Source organism: Amblyomma maculatum, chromosome 6 (assembly GCF_055883805.1).
Source record: "Amblyomma maculatum isolate TAMU_Amacu chromosome 6, ASM5588380v1, whole genome shotgun sequence".
Lineage (NCBI taxonomy): Eukaryota > Metazoa > Arthropoda > Arachnida > Ixodida > Ixodidae > Amblyomma > Amblyomma maculatum.
In genome coordinates this window covers 56,730,092-56,749,279 of record NC_139349.1, presented here as the reverse complement: position 1 = coordinate 56,749,279, position 19,188 = coordinate 56,730,092, and the positions used below count along the sequence as shown (strand labels likewise).

At 48.0% G+C, this 19,188-nt stretch overlaps 1 protein-coding gene across 4 annotated transcripts in view; it reads left to right on the top strand.

Moving 5' to 3' along the window:
* Positions 1 to 327: 327 nt before the first annotated feature.
* Positions 328 to 19,188, top strand: part of LOC146185807 (uncharacterized) — a 178,566-nt gene continuing 159,705 nt past the window's right edge. For all 4 annotated transcript variants that reach the window (XM_084606743.1, XM_084606742.1, XM_084606741.1 and 1 more), the window contains exon 1: positions 328 to 1,159. In XM_084606743.1, coding sequence (XP_084462869.1) covers positions 623 to 1,159 — 537 coding nt within the window. In that variant the 5' untranslated portion in view covers positions 328 to 622. The remainder of the gene's footprint in view (positions 1,160 to 19,188) is intronic.

Sequence of the window (19,188 nt, the reverse complement as noted above, 5' to 3'; positions counted from 1 at the left end):
AGAGGGAGGAAAAAGCCGGTGATGTTTTCATGCTAGGACGTTTTATTTTTATTGTCTTTTTGTTTGCAAGCTGGGTGTAGTCATATCCACAACGCTTCTACTGCAGTGATGTCACAACTTTACCCTTAATCCCAAGCGAGATCAGTCAAAAAATGTCTCCCTTCCTCCTCCTGTTTCAAGAAATAAATACTTCCACCCAGAGAGAGTCTTGCCACAAGACTGCTATCGAAAACGAAACCGAAGCCGTTACCAAGACGGAGTAACGGATGCGAGCGTCTCCTAGCGGGCGCCGGTCGTGGTCTGCTCCAGCGCTGCAGCGAACCGGCGAGACAAGCGGGCGACGGTTGGTGGGGGTTGCGCGAGTGAGATCGAGCTGCCGGCACGGGCTGCGCCGAGAGGAGACTCAGCGCGCAAAAGCGAGACCGCGGCAGTTGGGTGAGAGGGGCTGGGCACTGCCTGCGTACGGTTACGAATTCGTCGCGGGCCGTTTTGATCACGCAGAGCGCGGCTTCGGTGGCGCGCGCTTCATTACACGCCGTGTAGACTGCGCTTCGCCGGCTGCTAACGGCCACGCCGGTCGCGGATTCCTCTCGCCCAGCGTCGTGATCCTTCCCAAAAAACCATGGCGGGAGGATCGTCGTCCACGACCGGCAGAAGCAGCGGCGGTGTCGGCAAGGAGCTGACGCACTGGCTGAACGTGACCTGGGCCGATCTCGTGGAGCGACTGGCCCTGTTGTTCTACACCGACGAGTCGTTCGAGACGCTCGACTACCTCAACGTGATGCTGCTGGGATGGGCGCTGTTCGGTCTCTTCGTCTACGTCGTGGGCACACTCCTGGCTGATCGACTGGGTCGTCGGCGCCGCGTTGCCGCTCCTGCAAACCGCGTCGACCAGCAAGAGCCTGTCGACGAGACAGTGACCACCGCCTCGACGGCCGAGGAACTGCAGTCGTCGCACGTGGCTTCAGTGGCCCAGTGGTCAAAAGGTGCGAAGGAAGACGGTGTGCCTTTCGCTGTGTCGGCCTCGGGTTCGGACCCCGACGCCGTGCTCTGGACCAACCGCGTTCTGACGTGGGTGCTAGCGCGTGCAGACCACGAGTTCCTTTCCAAGCCGTGGATTCAGGCTCTCAATGAGAAGCTGGAGAAGTCGCCGCCTAAGGTGAGTTAGTGGTCCTTGTTTGCATCGTACTTCCAGCAGCAATCTCTTTGAAAACAGCAAGAGATTAAAGCAGAAGACATTAAGATGCAGATATGATCCTTTACAAGAAAACAAATGTTTCATCTGTTACGCAGTGCAGTACGGCATAGTTTTGTGGCCAACCGGCTCACTTTGGCAACATACTACAGCTGGAGCGCGGTTTGCCCTACGCGCAAGCAAAGCCGTGCTCCACTTGCGTGGCCTTACGACAGCGTTTCCTCTCCTGTGATGTCACATGGAAATCGGCACCGGTCGTATTCCGGAAGACGTCTATCGGCACCCGTCGCGACTGAGTTGCGCTACGCGCAATTACATCACACACGGTTCTACTCAGTTTTCGCTCACTTCTCTTCGGTGGTCGCAGCACTCGATCGCGTCTGTATTCACAAATCGAACCAGCCTGTGCACATCTGGATGGGATTTTCTCGAAATGTCACAAAGGATGAGTGCGGCAGACAGGGTCTTTCGTGGAGCGTGAGCGAGGACGATGGAAGCCGAAAGATAAAGATCAATCGGCATCCCTTCTGACAGAGACAAAATGGTGTGGAAAGATCTTCGGGAGTGTCAACAATGTTCATTCCACCCCCCCACCCCGCTTCCGCACAGACATACATGTGTGCGGGTAACTGAATTCTGAGGAAATGTGGAAGTCACCGCGATATGTTTGGAATACAGCACTGTAGTGCAGTACTTTACCTGCTTCGACACAAAGTAGCACTTCGTGCACGAAACGCGTGTGCTGAGCGCCCTTGCAACTCGCAGTGCCATGCCATGATCGACATCACCGCCGCATTCAAGCAGAGTCGCCACTTTCTGCAGTAGTTTATGGTTTAGGATAGTAGACCGTGGCACGGCGCTATAGAGCAACAAAGGAAGGTCACAATAACAAACGCGTGCTCAGTAATTGCTTTATTTGAAACTAGATACGTCACAATGGGAGGTTCGCATTTCGCTGCAACACATCAAGAAAAAAGAAGGACGTGGAAAACCTGTGCGGGAGAGAAACAGCTGTCCAAGCAGACGCGCGAGCTGCGTCGTCTGCTCCCTCGCGTGATTGGTCGTTCGCACAGTTGGCACGCGCAGCCTGTGCAGCCTATTGATCGCAGCGAGCCGTAGTTTATTTTCCACGACTTGCAGTTTTCTTTTCCCGTTTTTCTGTTACCCGCTTGCATGAACGCCGCTCAACACAGCGCAGTGCCGTATAGGATGCCTACAAGGAAGGTTCCACGGGATTGTGCATAGCATGCAGTGATTTCGCATGCTGGTGTCAGGCAACTTGGCTCGTGCTTTAGAGCAGCCGTCTTGCTCTGCTGTGAGGGCTGAAACAGATCCGCGCTGTTTCGGCAATGCTTCCGGGAGTTCATGCTTCCACTGACGCAAAATTGAGCAATGAACCTGAGGCGGCGTCGGATATACTTATCTAGCGCTGACGAAACTGTTCAGCACCGAAACCCTCGTTGGGCTGGGTTTGTCAACCTACTTAAATACATCGCTGACGCGTGCTGTACCAGAGTAGCGCTTATCTAGAAAAGCAAGGCTTGGCCCTCTCGACAGTGACCGCGCCTCTCTGGAAATGTGATATCCGCTGATATCAGTTAGCCAACGTCCCTTTGTACAACAGCCAGCTAGGGCGCATTTCAGTTCCTGTGTATAGATGCGAGATTGCATCTGGGGCGCGGTTGTTGTGGGCCGCGGACGTTGGCTACAGGGGGGTACAGATGGCTGTCGGGCAGTCCGGTTGTACCGCGGTCTTCTTCCATATACTTCCTTCACCTCTTCTTTCCGGAACCGCCAGAACATGAGAAAAAGCTTCGCAAGGAATCGATTCTTATCCAGGGGAGAAACTGGATGCATGAACCTCTGGAAGGTGCAAATGGAAACAGTAAAGGCATTGCGAAAAGGCTGAACAAATTGTAGTAAAAATTGGTTATTTCGCGCACGTCAATTGAGAATAAAGAATGTAAGACGGAGATATCTCGATATAAAATTTCTACTCAGGCTAAGAATGCTTCTGCGTTTGCTTGATAGTTTAGTTTGTGGAATTTAACGTCCCAAAGCGACTCAGGATAGACGCCGTAGTAGATGACTCCGTAAATTTCGACCGCCTGGGGGTCTTAAACGTGCACCGAGATCGCAAAAGCACACGGACGACTTACTTTTCGCCTCCATCGAAAAGCGCCCGCCGCGGCCGGGATTCGATCCCCAATTCTTGGGCACAGAAGTCGAGTGTCCTAACCCGCGTGCTTGAATACCTCCACTTAAAAAAAGCACCGGAGCTTTTTGATGTTCGAACTTCCAATATTCTTGTCAGAGATGACTGTTTAGGAGTCGTCATCATCAGCGCATCTTCAGAACAAATGGTTTGCCAACTCTCTCCTATATCGAAGTAGTGGCTCAGAATAAAATGGAGTCGATGCCTGCAAGTACGCGTGCTATTTGTTTAACGAGTTGCGATATAGGCAGGTCTTAGCAGGAGGGCCAAGAAAAATGAAATTGTCATCGCCTTATATTATCAATGAGCAGAATACAATAATCAGGTGGAATAATTGGACCATGTTTGGTCCGCAGTATGTGATAAATAAATAAATAAATAAATAATAACGCAATCATTGTGCAAAAAAACATCATGTAGAGCACATCAGTCATAATAGCAACTGGCAGCAAATAGAGAAAATCAGAGTTATCATGGAAATATCGCTCAAAATGACTAGATTAGAGCCGGTCAATCTTAATTCATCAGACTTTAGTCACGCGATCCAGCCGATCTTTCCTGATAGGTGAGGAGGTAATCGGTGAGTGACACCATGGCATATTTGCGGTTGTGAATTCTTTCTTTTAGTTCCTTGTTGTCTAAACACGCAGCCGCTTTCATACACGTCAGCTTATGGAGCAGATGTTTATCTTTTAGCAGATGAGACGATTTCAGCCAATAAATGACCTCGCCCTCCTCAGACCTCCTAATCACAGCGCCCAGGAATCGGGGGGGACGTCACAAATAATGCATAAATCATGATCAGTTATATAATTATGTCACTTGCTCAGGTAGCATCAAAACGTTGCGACAGCGTTGCTTTTTTTTTTTTTTTATAGTAAACATTAATCCATTGCTTTGTTGTGTCTTGTTGTCTAACATTCTGCGAATCTTAGAAAAGAAAAGTTGGAGTAACATTTTTCTGCTCTCATAGTCTTCTTTAAAAATGTTATGGATATATATGCCGCGATAAAATTGTAATGCATATGTGCAAGAATAGACATACGCCAAATTAGAGACTGCGCAAACTGGAGTCAGTACTGCAAAGGGCAATGTGAGTGGAATGCCCTACAATGCAGCAGAGCTAATAAATGAAACATACCCTCGCCCTCTAACGACACTATAGTCTCAAGCTAGCATCGCCATATACGAAGGGGGTCCCATAAATGATAGTGGCGAATGAGTAATATGAAATGTCCATGATGAGAATTTGGATCTGTGCAAGTAATCTATGGCGGGCACCACCTGAGGTAAGTAGCTTAGACAAGCTCTGGCGCGAAGTTTGGCAACCAAATTCATGCTTCTCACTTTATAAATGATCCTGCTTATGCTCGTGTATCAGCATGACGTGTCTGTGTTGTCGACTCATTTTCTCCTACACCGCGCAATATATATATATATATATATATATATATATATATATATATATATATATATATATATATAACAAATATCAAGCGGGAACGGATACAGCCAGTGGGTGTCAGACACGTGGCCGCTACCTAGAGACGCGCAAGCTGCCGCATCAGGAACAAAACCGAGAGCGGCCCTTCAAGGTCGGCAGGCAGCTGGGGTCAAGCGATCCCAGCCGCCGGCACTGGCCCAGAAGACGCACAAAGCGAAATAAAAGTAATGACTACAATATCAGAGGGAAGCCTCCTCGTACGTTTCTACCTCAAGTTGCTCGTACGCACTCCAAGAGAGGAAGGGGGACCTAAGAATGGTGACGAAATGAAAGAGAAGGAGTGACTGTTGAGGAAGCAAAGAAAGCAGGGTACAGCCTCATTTGGGGTGGAAAGAAGAATAACGGACAAGGAAAACGGCCGGTTTTCTTTCCTTTTTCTTTCATCCTCCTTCACAAGTCCTCTCTCCCCGGCCGCCAGTTCTCGGCTTGTTGTCGCGCGGTTAGACGCATCTTTTTCCGCCAACCTTGAAGAGTCGCGTTCATCCGGCGCGGCCGCAGCGAGCAGCCTAGACGTCCTTATATGCGCTGTAGGACGCAGGTCAAAGAGACCTCGGTTGATCTTGATTTCGTTAATCGTGGCGCCCAGGGAAACAGCAAGGATGTCAAGCATATTTTAAGCATGGTGCCTGTGGCTCGTGAAAACCTTAGCTTTATAAAAAACATTAAAAGTGTCGTTCCCTCCGCCTCCTCAGAAACTCTGTCCGGTAATTATGCAGCTGTGAAAGCCATACTTTCTTTTTCGTTGACGTGTACATCGTATATTGGCTTTGTCTTTTTTAGTTCATTACGTTCATTAGAGGAAAAGCGAGACAGTTTCTGACTGCTGCTAGGCAGGCATGACGAACGGTAGTGAGCTCGAATAATCTCGAAAATTTACAGAGTTTGAAGTAAGCTTTCTTAAACAGCGCCTATGTACAGTACTCACGGATTGAAATAGGACATTCGGAGCGCGTGGCCGTCGCTGAATGCAAGGCAGTGTGGTAAACAGGCCGGCTTATTGGCGACCGGAAGGAGCAGTTCTGCTTCTTAGATGTTCTCCCCCTCGAGCTATACCACAATGCAGCACCTTGGTTCCATGAGCATCCCCGGGCGGCGCTGCATGCAGCGACGGCCACGCGCTCCGAGTGTCCTATTTCAATCCGTGAGTACTGTACAGTTACCCTCCTATCCTTATAAAGCGTGACCTTGCAGCCTTCTACAGGAATTCCTCCTATGTGGACGCATATAAAGCCTATTATGAATGGTCGTTAGAGCCATTGCTGTTTTCCAGGTTGCATGGGTGTAACCTTAGTGCGGACTTTTTGCGCTTTGTTTATTTTTCGGCATATAGTGTCCTACCCTCAACGTCCTTGAGTAACTGTGGTCGAATAAGAACTTGCGCACTTCTGACGCGCTGCCACACAGTTACGATGCGAGTCCACTGACGCACTTCCAGCGAGCGATCTAGCCCTGCTATATGCGTGGCCAAGAGCTTGAAGAACCATATCCTGTCATGTAATGTTCATAACGGATCACAGATCGATCCCTAGGCAGTGTTTTGCGCGTGGTTAATGGCGTGACTACCGCCCATATAGTTTGCTTTTCAGCTCCCCCCCCCCCCCCCCCCCTTTTTTTTTTTTTACCCTTCATGCTATTTCATCGGTTGTTTACAATGCTATCGTATCGGCGAGTGTGCGAATCGATTTCAAAGCGCTGGATATAATCTGGAAAAACGCCGGCCGCACTGACATGCCGCGTTTGTTGACATGACCCCGGGTCTAGAATCCGTGTTGACGGCCGCTTTGTTTCTCCGTGTGTGCTCTCTTCTGTCGGTCACCGCTACCTCTTTCATCCGGTGGAAGGCGCAACACAAATGATTATCTGGCATTCGATTGTATTGTGAACGAGGGTGAAAAAGAGAAACCTCTGCTTGATGGAAAAACGGTGTCTTAGAGATTGTTCTGGCACTGCAGCTGTCTTACCTGGCCGTCAGATTGTTACCTGCAATCTTTAACACCCCCCGCCCTCTTCTACCCCCGCCCCCCCCCCCCCCCAAAAAAAAAAGAAAAAAAAAGCACACCTTCTTTCCATAACACTAAAGGGCTGTACCTAATGTGGCGCTGTCTCGCGCCGATCCTCCCACTTTCTGGCGATGTACGCCGTGGTTTTATCACGGGGCTAGTCGAGCGGTTGATTGATTACGGGTGGAGCTGTTTTCGTACATGTGCAGTTTATTTGTGAGTCCTCGATTAATCGTGATCTATCGGTCGATCACTGATCGGATTTGATTCAGAATAAAGAATTCAGAACCCTAAATGTTATCACATGATGCCGAAAATTCATTGTTTAACATGTAATCGAGTACAGGAGACGCAGGTTCTATTTTCGCAGTGAAATGAGGCGCACTACCGTAGACTACCGGAAAGCATTTCTCGGTGTGTATATCGAAAGCTCTAATTTTTGGGTGTCTTTAAGGGCGGAGTTTTGTATTTGATGCGCTCTGGTGGACCAGATTAAGTGCTAATAGATAAGGGAATAGAGTATAGCAGGCAGAAGAGGTAAATAATGTATGCTGCAAGTAAAGAAAAGGAGGGCATGTTCTCCATTGCCGTGTCGCTAACACAAATTTTTCTCTGACGTAAAAGTTACTGGGATGAGGAAAACTTATCGCGCGTATTTTAAAGTTCTCCATAATCTCAGAGCTAGAAGAACGCATCAGAAATGCTTGAAGGCCTGCTGGCCCTGTAGCAGGCCTTCAAGCATCTTGATGCTTCAGCGTCCGCACAATTTCCAATTAAACTCTGCATCGATCTGTAGCTTCGAGTTCTATCTGGAATGAAATGATTCGAGTTCGACGCCATTCAAACGAGGGCACACATCTTCGCAGCGGTGTTAATCATTCGTCACATAAAGCTACGTTCGCCCAGGGTGGAATTCCGTCACGCTTACCGTGTATTACTGAAGCTGCCGCGCCATCCTCCTCTTCGCTTGTTCTAACGGTGCAATTTGAATATTCATACGCTCAACGCGCCTTCGTCGCCAGCTTCTCTAAACATGGAGCTCAACTCCGGCCTTCCAATTGCGCTGTCATTTCCCATCTCGTCGCTCATTCTCTTCTTGTCCTCGTTATCCGCGTTGCTGCGCTCGAATATCTCAATGAGCGTCCACAATTAGGCTATATATATGCGTCACAGCTTATTTCTTCGGCTGATTCCCATTGTCTCAAATGCGCTTTCTCGCGTTAGCGGTGGCCTGGGGTCTTCTTTGGAGCCTGCCGGCTTTAGCCGGATATGCCTGAAATTGGCGAGCTCTCGTGGCGTATATTTTTGCGTACGGCGAAAACGAGCTTTCTTTCGTGGGCACTTCGGAGACTGTGTTTGGTTGCGCGTGTGTTAGTAAAGCAAGCCTCCCTCCGGCGTAACAGCGCCGTCCATTGTTTAATGTTTGGTAATTGCCTTTGCAATGATGAGTTCGTACCGGCAAGCGTCGAGTTAAAATTTAAGACAAAAATGTTTGCGCGCTTCCTTGCCCCTTTATCAGTTCAGTTGCTTGCAGCAGCGCTCCGTCTTTTCTTTTTTATTTCTTACTTTGCTGTGGAGAGAAGCACGTTTTGTTCCATTTGAATCTGCTCTAAGTAATTAGATTTTAGATTTTATTTCACTGTGCAGTTCTTGATAATGCTTTTTTCCTCCTGTAATTACTTTGTTTGCAAGCCGCGATAAAAGTTAAAATGAAGCAAGATTACTCGCTTAGTGCTGGCTTAAATTGTACTTGTTTTTTAGCGCTTACAGACAGCGCAGGAAGGGACGCAGTTCACAGGACAGAGTGATATAGTACAGTGCTCTGTCCTGTCAACGTTGTTCCTTCTTGAGCTGTCTGTATGCGCTAACGACCAAGTCCAGTAATTCACCAACTAGTCAGAAAAAGTGTTTTTGCAGGCTTATATCCTTTTCATGTCTGTGAAAACAAATATATAGTGCACTTGCGCATATACGCGGACTGCAGAGCTGCCTTTTTATCATACAGCTCGCTGCCACGGGTCTTCTATATAACGCGCGGAGTAATTTAAATATTTTAAACGAGCCAAAAATTTTCGCCGTTCATCCCGCGGCCGACAGCGAGCTCCTTTCGCCCCGGCTTGTGCAAATCGTTGCCGCGCTCTGTAGCTCTTTTCTCGGGACCGCGCTATGGCGGTTCTTCCTCGGGGGATAAATATTAAGAAGCTTGGTCAGCTGCCAAGGTCGTTCCGCCGCGTTTCTCGCTTCTTCGTTTCTTTTCTTGACTCTCCTACCAGAGCTCGAACGTCTTGCTCCCTTTCTGGGCTCGTCCGGTCTTCCTCTGCACTCCGCCCTTGAGCAAACGCGGGTGCCTGCTTAGTTTCCGCGGCTGACTTCATGAGCGAGTATATTGTAAACAGTCGAAATGCTGAACGGCTGCAAATGTGCGCGGGCGCTTTGACGGTGCGCTTTACTTGCGTCTGAACTGCATGGTTTCAAAAAAAAAAAAAAAAGAATGTTTCCCGAGCTCGATGGCGCAGTTAAAAAGGGCCGTGATTTTTATCCTCGTCTTTCTCAGCGCGAACATTGGCGCCCTGTACACAGTATATAAAGGTCTGGGGATATCGCTTGCCTTCGCGGAAGCAAGACCTGAATTCGAGAATATAAGCTATCCGGTAAAAGACATGTACAGGGCGCGAAAGCGCGTTCCAGGAGGACTACAGAACCTGCTTTTAACGTCATATATGAAGTGCCATGGACCTGTTCACTAAATCGACTGGCTTCCTCGGGCGAAGGATTCAGTGTCGGCGTAAACGCAAGCAGCAAGTTCGTCCTCCTTTGCGCGCGTGCGTGTTTGCTGCTCATCTCAATGCTGTCCTTGTTCTCAGTGCGCGTATTCCTTCCAAGTGACGGTACTGCAACCGCCCAATGCCAAAGATGCAACTTTATGCGTGTTTTTTTTCTTTTTATCTTTGTATGCTCCTTTATTCTGCCTCTCTTCGTTTATAGCGCTTTTTTCTGAGCCTTTCTTCCTTTCTTTTATATTTCTTATTTTGCCAGCCATCTTAAGTTTCTCCGGCGGCAATTTCTTTTCTTTTTTTATTATTATTTTTTTTTTTAATGCTTCGGTCTTGTCGCGCGGGCGATAACAGGCGCCGGGAGTCCCCTCCCCGGCGGCGTAACCTCGCTGCTCCGCTCCCAGCGTCGAGAGTGCGCGAAGGACGCGACAGTGTTTAGCGCGGCGGCGACGCGCTGCGCGCGCAAATCGCCCGCGGCAGAACGGAAGGCGACTCTCTCCGCTGCTCGCGCTTGCCTGCGCGTAACGCGGTAATGGGCCTGTCGCCATTTTGTCGGGTTTCCCGGGCAGGTTGACCCCAAGTTACGCTGACTAAACTTTACGCAAAATGAATGCGAGCTTTCGCACGAAGGGAGCCGCTTGTAGTGGGTGGGCCCTTGCTACGGCGAACCATTTCCCCCTGTCCTCACCGGCCTTAGCGCTGCGATTAAAGTACCCTCTCTGGTCCTAAAAGGTGAGATTAGTTACGAGGTACTTCAAAATTTAATCTTAGATGCGTAAGATAATCGCGACAAATTTAGAAGGCTATAGTGAGCACTTCGCGCACCGCTAGACACATTTAAATGTAGACAGTAATGACGGACAGCCTTTTGTCAAAAAGTTTAGACCCCAGGGTGTCTACTTCTGAGCCATACTATGGGCCCAGGTTTCCAAAGTTGCTGAAGGTAAGAATATTTTTCGTCCTACCCTCTCCAATGGCTAGGACTTTCACGATTGGTAAAGAAGCCATGATATACGGCTTAAAAGCAAACCCTCTGGTCTCTAAACTTTTTACAAAGCCTGTACATGTCAGCGCGGCCTATTGGTGTCAGTGCGGAACATACAAAGGATATCGCTTCAAGTTTTTCAGGCATTAGTTCGCCAATTCAGCAACTTATTTCTTTATCGAGGTGGTGCAGTGGTTTGGGCGCTCGACTTTGTGCCCAAAGAGGTGGGATCGAATCCTGGCTGCAGCTGCTACTTTTCGATGGCGGCGAAAAGCTAGGCGCTCGTGTGCTGTGCGTTGTCAGTGCACTTTAACGAACCCCTGACGGTCAAAATTTCCGGTGCCCTCTACTAATGACGCGTCTCATAGCCTGAGTAGCTTTGGGACGTTAAGTCCCATACTCCACCAACCTTCTTTTTTTTTTTTTTTTTAAAAAAAAAACTTTTATCGCATGCTGTTTATGATTGAGCCGAAGAGAAAAAAAAAGCAACCTGAGTGATGGAAGAGGCTTCAGCCGCTTGCGTGTGTTCGTATAACTATCGTGCGCGCTGCAGAGTCGGACCACGCCAATGGCCGGCAGCACGCAAGTTAAGAGCATGATGTTTTAATGATGTCGCCGGTCCGTGAATAGCGTGAATGTAACCGTTTTGCATTGGCGGCTTGTAAAAAAGAAAAAAAAAAAAGGAAGATATATATGAGAAAGAGAGACGATCGCAGCCAAGATACCTTTGTGTGAATTGTTGGGGGACAATGTTGGGATTCGGGCAGAAAAGAATGCAGTTAGGCTGCGAAAGAAACAATAAACAAAGGCAAACGGACTGCAGTGTCCTTATCTCACATGCACCTGCTGAATTAATACATGTTCATTACGGTGGACCAGCAGTGTAGGTTGCGCCAAATTGAAATTTTGTTTTTATAGTGAGAAGACACTATTACGTGGGGTCGAATTGGCTGCGTCGTCGGCCTGTCGATCTAAAAAAACGTTGAGAAAAAAACAAACAGCGAAACAAAGCAGATTCGAACGCGGGAATTTCGCGTTGGAAGCGTGTGCGGCACCTCATGGCTATCGCCTTTTTTTTTTTTTCTTTATTGCCTGACTTCGGCACAATACACAAAACCACTTACAGGCCACAATGAGCATTCATTAATACAACAATCAGCCAGGTGGGTTGTGGCGTCGTCATGCTAAAATTCTCTTAGGGTCACTAATGGCTCCAACTTTCCGAGCCACTCGGGAGCTAGCTATCGCCTTTTTGTTTTCTTTATTGCCAGTCAACATATTAAAAAAAAAAAAAAAAACGCACAGGAAAGCACTCACATCGGGCCTACCGATAACTTGGCGTTTTTGTTTTTTCTTTGTTACCTGTCTTCGACACAATACGCACAACACAAAATAACATTCGCAATAATTCCCTTGCATGCGGAGATTTTATAATGAAGCAATCACATCCGCCTTCTTCATATTAATATTCCCTCAGGGGAAACAAAGGCTCTACCTTCGAGTGCCATTCAGGAACTGGATAAGCTCTTTTGTGTATTTCCACAAACCAGTGCTTGTTTTTGCGGAAGTAGATTCGGGCCTTACGATGCAATAATGCTTATTAGCCTCCACAGTATTTGGTGCTCGAGAATGGCTGGATACCATTGTAAATCGGAGCTATCACTGTGTTTTAGTTCCACTCTTCTTCTTCTTATTGTTGTTGTTGCAGTTGTTGTTATTTTCGTAATTACAAAGTTCCATTTGTGCGTAGTGCATATAAACAAAACGCTATAGTATTGCCGTTTTAATGTGCATTTTGTAAAGTTGAGAGATGGTTTGACGTATGGACTCGGCCAACTCCCGAAACTTGGGCAGCCCATCCTCAAACAAGTATTTGCGCAAATCGGAAATTGAGTTGAGCGACGTTCAAAAACGTCCTGACTCATACCCGCTTTGTGCATAAGCTGTGTGAAAGACGAAGTATAAATAAATAATCGAGTGATATCATCTAAATATGTACAAGCACCACTGGGTCAGAATTAATTCCTCTACGGTCGGTGTTGCTCATAGCAACCACGGTGACGAATAAAACTCAAGCGGTCCATCGGTCAGTTTTCAAAGAACCAAAAAGCGTACTTATCCAGCTTGACGCTTTAGATGTGGCAAACGCAGGATGCACGAATGGTTTCCTAAGAAACAAATTATCGCAAAGTCCGATGATATCGTATGCGTAGTCTAAAACCCCGATTAACCGATGTACATCGTTGAGTACGAAGCGACACTTGCGGATTTTCTGCCGCAGTATTTCGCTGGAAAGTCAGGAAACGCTACTTGGGAACACTATTTTATTCTTCGCACCAGTAACCTCTTGCTTCACTTATAGAGTCTTGAACCACAGTGATAACATACTAGCGTAGACGTACAGCGCTTTACCGGACGCCCACTGCTCACGCACAGTGATATACGTGTAGGCCCTGGTGTGCGTGTGAGTAGGAGGGTTCCGTTAACCCGGTATGCGCCTACGCTATGGTAGGTCTTCGGCATGCCAAATCTCCCTACTATCTCTTTGTGGGAGTGCGAGCTATTTTTATTTGCAGCACTAAAGAGTCTGGACTTTTGTACAATTCTACCCTAAAAACAAACACGATTTCCCTCTTTCCGCTTTATTTTCATCGCCGTCGAGGATGACGGGTACATGGGCTTTCTTTAAGGAGCTCTTCAGTGAACGGTTAAGCCTCCCAGAAAAAAAAAAAAGAAGAAAAGATGATGGGCGTTCTCACGGTCGAGAGCGCAGAATGATGGCCTTTCAAGACAGCTCAGTTTCCTTTGCGGTCCCCGTGTGCAACCAGTTTTTTTTTTCTTCTCTCAGCCATAATGGAGCTCGAATGGTTGAACGGCTGAAATTGAAGGCTTCGAACAGTAGTCGATTACTGCGCGGTCTTACCTGCCCGCTTCCTGAGCAATATGAGTTGATAACCGGAGATATTGGTAACGATGACTGTGGGTAGTACGTTGTAAATGTTTTATCGAGCGTTTTTATAGCATGCATGAGCTCGACAGCTCTGATGCCAGATCTCAAGGTCATTTGTTTCCAAACACTTGACATTGTACTCTCGTGATGTGCAGCAAACATCGTCGTCTTCATCAAGTTCCAACTGCACAACACTCGCACTGTGCGCTGAACATCATCGTCTTAATGAAGTTTCATCTTCGCCGATTCTTCACATAACCTAGGTATATATACCATATCGCTAAAGACAGAGACTGCAGCCGTGTAAGACAGGTTGCAGAGACCATTGAACAATGAGAAGCCAGGCTCACCCGTTGCCGAGAAGCTTACCAAGTGCCGAAGCGAGCCAAGACCGAAGCGACAGCAGCAACCACGGTTGCGGTGGAAGCCCTAATTGGCCCGTCATTACGGCAACAAATCAGGTGTGTTCTACGCGAATGCCTCGGGCCCCCATCCGGGGGGCCGGTATACGGCCGCAGTCGTTCACAACGGGAACACAGTCGATGGCCTTCCTTACATTCAAGGCCAAATCTATAACACACGCTGAAGAGGTAGCCATTGCACTCGCCGCCTCAGACCACACTTTTAAATATATCACCGACACACGAGGGGCTTGTCGGAACATCGCCCAAGGGTGGACCACCTCCTTAGCCTACAGAATATTTCAAAATTGCTGTCGGGACACGGACCCCGCGTGCCGATATCTCGTCTGGGCTCCTAGCCACCAGGGTCTTGCAGGGAACGAGGCAGCCGACGCAGCCGCCCGCGCGCTTTCTCTCCGGGCAGTTTCCTCGGGACTCGAATCGGCTGAGGACGTCGATTCCAATCCGGCCTACACATTCAAATATATCGTATTTTTTTATCAAAACTCGCATCGCAAATGCCCTAACCCCTGCAAAGCGTTAGGAAAAGCGAACGAGAGGCTGCGCGCCTCTTCACTAACACGATGCTGTGCCCGGCAGTACTTCAACATTTTGACTCCCAATTCACTGGCCAGTGCCAGTACTGTTGGGAGGTGGCTGACCACATGGTATGGGCCTGCCAACAAAACTCATCCCTTCCCCCCATCCCTAACCCTTCCCGGGAGGACTGGGAGGCGACCCTGCTCGGCTGCTGTGACCTACAGGCCCAAAGGGCCTTAACGCGGCGTGCGCGGGCGGCGGCAACCGCCAATGGGGTCCCTGACTAGGGTCTCCACCCAGTATTGTAAGGCCGAGGCCCTTAAGGCTCCGCGTCAAACCAACCTTCAAATATACAATAAACGTTTTCACCACCACCACCACCACCACCACCGGCCGATCCCTAGTTGAACCTGTAAATTTTTTTTTATTAATCACGAGTTAACGTTCCGGCCTATCTTTCGTCATTGGCAAAGAAACGAGTTTAGGCTGCAACAAATATCATGACCTTAATTGCAGTGCGATGATATTGGATAATGAATGAATATTGATTCTTGTTTCTTCTGTGCTCTAGATGCATGTGCGCAGTCTTTGGAGTGCCTTTGGCATGACAAACACATTGTGTCTTTCGTGTCGATCGAGCTGCCCTAAATTTCTCGTTGAGGAATCGCAAGTCTAAAGTTCGCAACTAAAAAAAAAGCATTATGAATCAACAAAATAAAAGCTCCAAGTAAATTCTTCCTATTAATGCTGTCGCTATGGCCTGTACGATATTTAGGACAGTCTTGCACCTGAGGCCACACAAATCTCGTTCTGGTTTGCGCAGTACCTTCGTCATTATTTCGAATGAAATAGCGCTTCGAGCGTGTTACGCACCAGTGGCTGCCACGTTCGGCTGCACAGCAATGGTTCGGTGCCAGCCGCAGGAACTGCGGAGGCGAAATAACGTAAAGTATATTCAAATTTTTGTTCACGTTAATGCAGCCCGGGCGGTCGAAATCGATCCGCAGTTCTCATTACAAGCTTTCGTCTCGTACGTAAAATCTACTAATCTTTCTCGTTACCTGTTCGAACACCTTGTTTCGGAGGTCCACCCAAGTGGCACAGTGAAAGCAAAGCCGCAGCTGCGTTTCCTCGTGAGTCGGTTCCTTCCTCGTGCCACCCAATCGCTTCCTTCCTGCACGCCAGCTCCCTCCACCGGTCCTTCGGCAGACACGCAGCTAAGGGTGCGGCCTGCCGGCGGCGTAATCGTGGCCTAATTATACGGCGGCGGAAAGGCCCACTTTCCCGCGCGATGCGAATCAGCTCGGCTATACTTGGCGGGGACCGTGCGTGCATCGTCGTTTGTCTGGAGCGATGTGAAAGCGAATCGGCTGAGCGTTGACCCAGCAAGATTGGTGCTCGCGACTCTCACGCAGGGGCCGTGGCTCGCTCTGATGTTAAAGGGACGCTGCAGGAGCATCAGCCGCGCAGCTGGCGGAGAACGTGCAACACTGGCGCCGACCGTCGCCCTCTCCACTCCACGCAATGATATGAGTTGACGTGAATTGGTTTTTCTATAAAGCGCTTGAGCAGCGCGCTGCAGCGCAGGTAAATAGGAAGCTCCAGCTGCGGCATGCTCTGTGGAAAATGGTGCTCGTACCTTTCCGCTTCTGTGTCTATGCGGATGTGCCAGTGAGCAGTCGTTATCAATAAAGTGGTAATTTAAAAACAAAACTTCGTTTGCCCCGTAGAGCACGTGTCGTGTGCAGCAGAGGCACTTGCCCGCCAATGTGTGCAATAAGAGTCGTCATGGTGACAATCGGTTTCGCGTGGACCGGGAAAAAAAGTATGTTCCAGTGTGACGTTATGTGGCCTTTAATAATGGAAGTGGTGTAGTATGCTGGTTATGCGCATACGAATGTTAATGCTGAATTTGGAAAAGCAAGTGCGGTGGAGCTTTTTGATCCGAATAACTTGGTGAAGTTGAACGTGACTACCTTCGTATTGGTATGACTTTTCCCTGCACGTAACAGCAAGCTCGGGCTGGAGTGGAAATCAGGCTGCGCTGTCTGTCATAGTGCAAAGGGGAAAAAAGGAGGAATTTTTTTTATTTCTTTTCGTGATGGAGAGCACGAATTATGCTTGCAAAAACAGTGTTCCGAAAATGTAGCACGGTATCAAGGTGTCGATTTGTCAAAAAAAAAAAAAAAAACAAGGAATACCTTACGGGTCCCTGACAACATTTCTCAGCAGTGCCTCCTTCTTTTTTGTTTTTATTTTGACAGAGATTAGAGGCAATTCGCTATTGCCGGAGCCGTTTGTTTTCACTCGAGTGCTCACGTAAGCGTGAAATCAAGACCACACTTGCGTGCGTCATGAGCTACAGGCAGACCAAAGGCATCGCTATTTTCTCCGCAACCATTTTGATACCTGCCTAATAGGGAATAAATTTAAAGGTGCTGCGTGATGGCAAGTTGCGTTGAAACGATTTATTATACCCCAGTACCTGTCAAGCAGTCACATAGATTAAAGGAAATGGCTGGTATGCGTTCCTCACTTTATGCAAGCTCGCCTAACCACATTCCTGCGTTTAAGCACATTCCGCATCTCGTTATGCTTTCCTTCATCATTGAGGACGAAGTACAGCCGAGACAGCAAATCCTAGCTGGTATGCCACGGTGCAGAGGCCCAAGGACGGCAGTTGTGTGGAATCGCTATCCCTGACACGTCCGAAAGCATGTTGTGAAGGAAGGAGCGAGTGGATGCCCTGTCAACGACCGAGATGCCGGACTCGCATTCCTGGATGGCGTCGCGATAGTGGGCAAGACGCCAGCCAGGGTGATAACGACGTCCCTGTGGTTGATTCCACCCGTACCGCTGCGCCCTCCTAGCTATACTTTTGTTCGAGGCTTTTTCGCTCGAAGAGCCGTTGAATTACTCCGTTTGGCCAACTGAGCTGTGTATTGCTCGAGAGTTTTGAGCCTTAAGTCGTATCGAGACTATTTAGTCTCGATGACAGGAATCGTAGCAATTAACATTTGTCGCCTTCTTTGAAGAAATTCCTCTGCCAACGCCGAACATTCACAGCACAAGCACGGGTTCGGCTCCTAAGATATTAGGGCTATATAAAAATGAGCAGGCTAAAAGCGTTTCGCATTTGGGAAGCCTATGCTTTGGTAGGGCGCATCAAAACTAAGGAAACAAAAAATGAAAATAAAAATTCGGCTCCTTTCTAACCTCCATTTGTGTATTGAGGTGCCTTTTAATAAACGGCTGAGAGCCGCTGACGAACGCTACAGTCGTGAAATGCATTATACAAGATTCAGTTCTCGTGGTGTCCGAAACAATAGGTGGCTACACAGAATTTTTTTTATATTCTGAATCTAGGATCATGTGGGAGGTGGTGGCGATAATGTAATCATTTTTTTTATGTTTACGAACGTGTTTTTAGAGAGGCGATTAAATAAAAAGAAAGGGTACATCAGGGTTCATGGTCTCTACATTATCTCGCGCGTGCCTGCAGGGCTGCAGTGCAGCATCATCCATGGCCGGTACGGGACAGAGGCCTGAACAGCGTAGATCCGTGCCGAGAGGAATGGGAAACTTAGAAAGGAGGCGACTACCCGTTCTAATAAAGTCGCTTCGGAGTTCTCTTTGGGTTATCCGAACTTTCCTTCACTTTACGTCCCCTTGCTTTTCCTGTTTCATCTGCAACCGGATTCGGGTCTTACAGCAAAGCATGCAAGGCAAATCGACTGGCGGCCATCTTATCTCTCTCAAGTGCCGTAGTCGCTCTTCCTTGATTTAAGATGCTTGTCAACGTGGACGATATTTACTGAGGCAGTGCGTCCCGCCTTCTCGGCAACGCTGTCAGTATCTGTCAAGGAAAAATAAAATTTGCGACCATTGTTTTCTGCCTGTGATTACTCATCTTCGGGAATGTAACTGGGATGTTGACAAAAAAAAAAAAAAAAAAAAGACGCAACTGAAGGTTAAGCAGCAAGAAACGTTGAGAGGGTCTAACATTTTTACCTGCCGTGTGAATAAACTGAAATAACCTACATAAATATGGCACGACACAGTAAAATAAGAAGCAGAAGACCTTTTGTATATATGGAACAGGCAGCTGTGGTCTATTAGGCTTACATAGCTAGCACTAAAGATGCAAAACGTTTTTTCTGTATATGTATGTGTGTAGGAAGAGGGGGGGGATATAAAAATCATTTGATTTGCTTGATTGAGGTTAGCAAATCCAAAGATCCGAAGAAGGCAGCAGACAGCCCCAGACCGAAGGGTCTATAAACAGTGAGGAAAGAGTTCACCGTAAATTTGGCACCAAAATGAGTTGATGACAGCGGAGAAGTCGATTTTCAAAGTTTCAAACGGCGGGTGCCTAGATCATAAAACTGTACATGGCATGCGGTGTGCAGCCTACTCGATATATTTTCACAGCTTAATAGCTTATTCAAAAGCTACCTCGCCCATGAGCCTTAGTGCACCTCCTCAAGGACACTTGCTGTATGAGACTCATCTTTAGAATTGTCGCGGGTGAGCTGACGGTGTCATACTCTAATCGTGTTATCATATGTGCAGTGTGCATCATTTTTGTCATGTGTTATCTTACTGCGTATTTTAACCAGCCAAT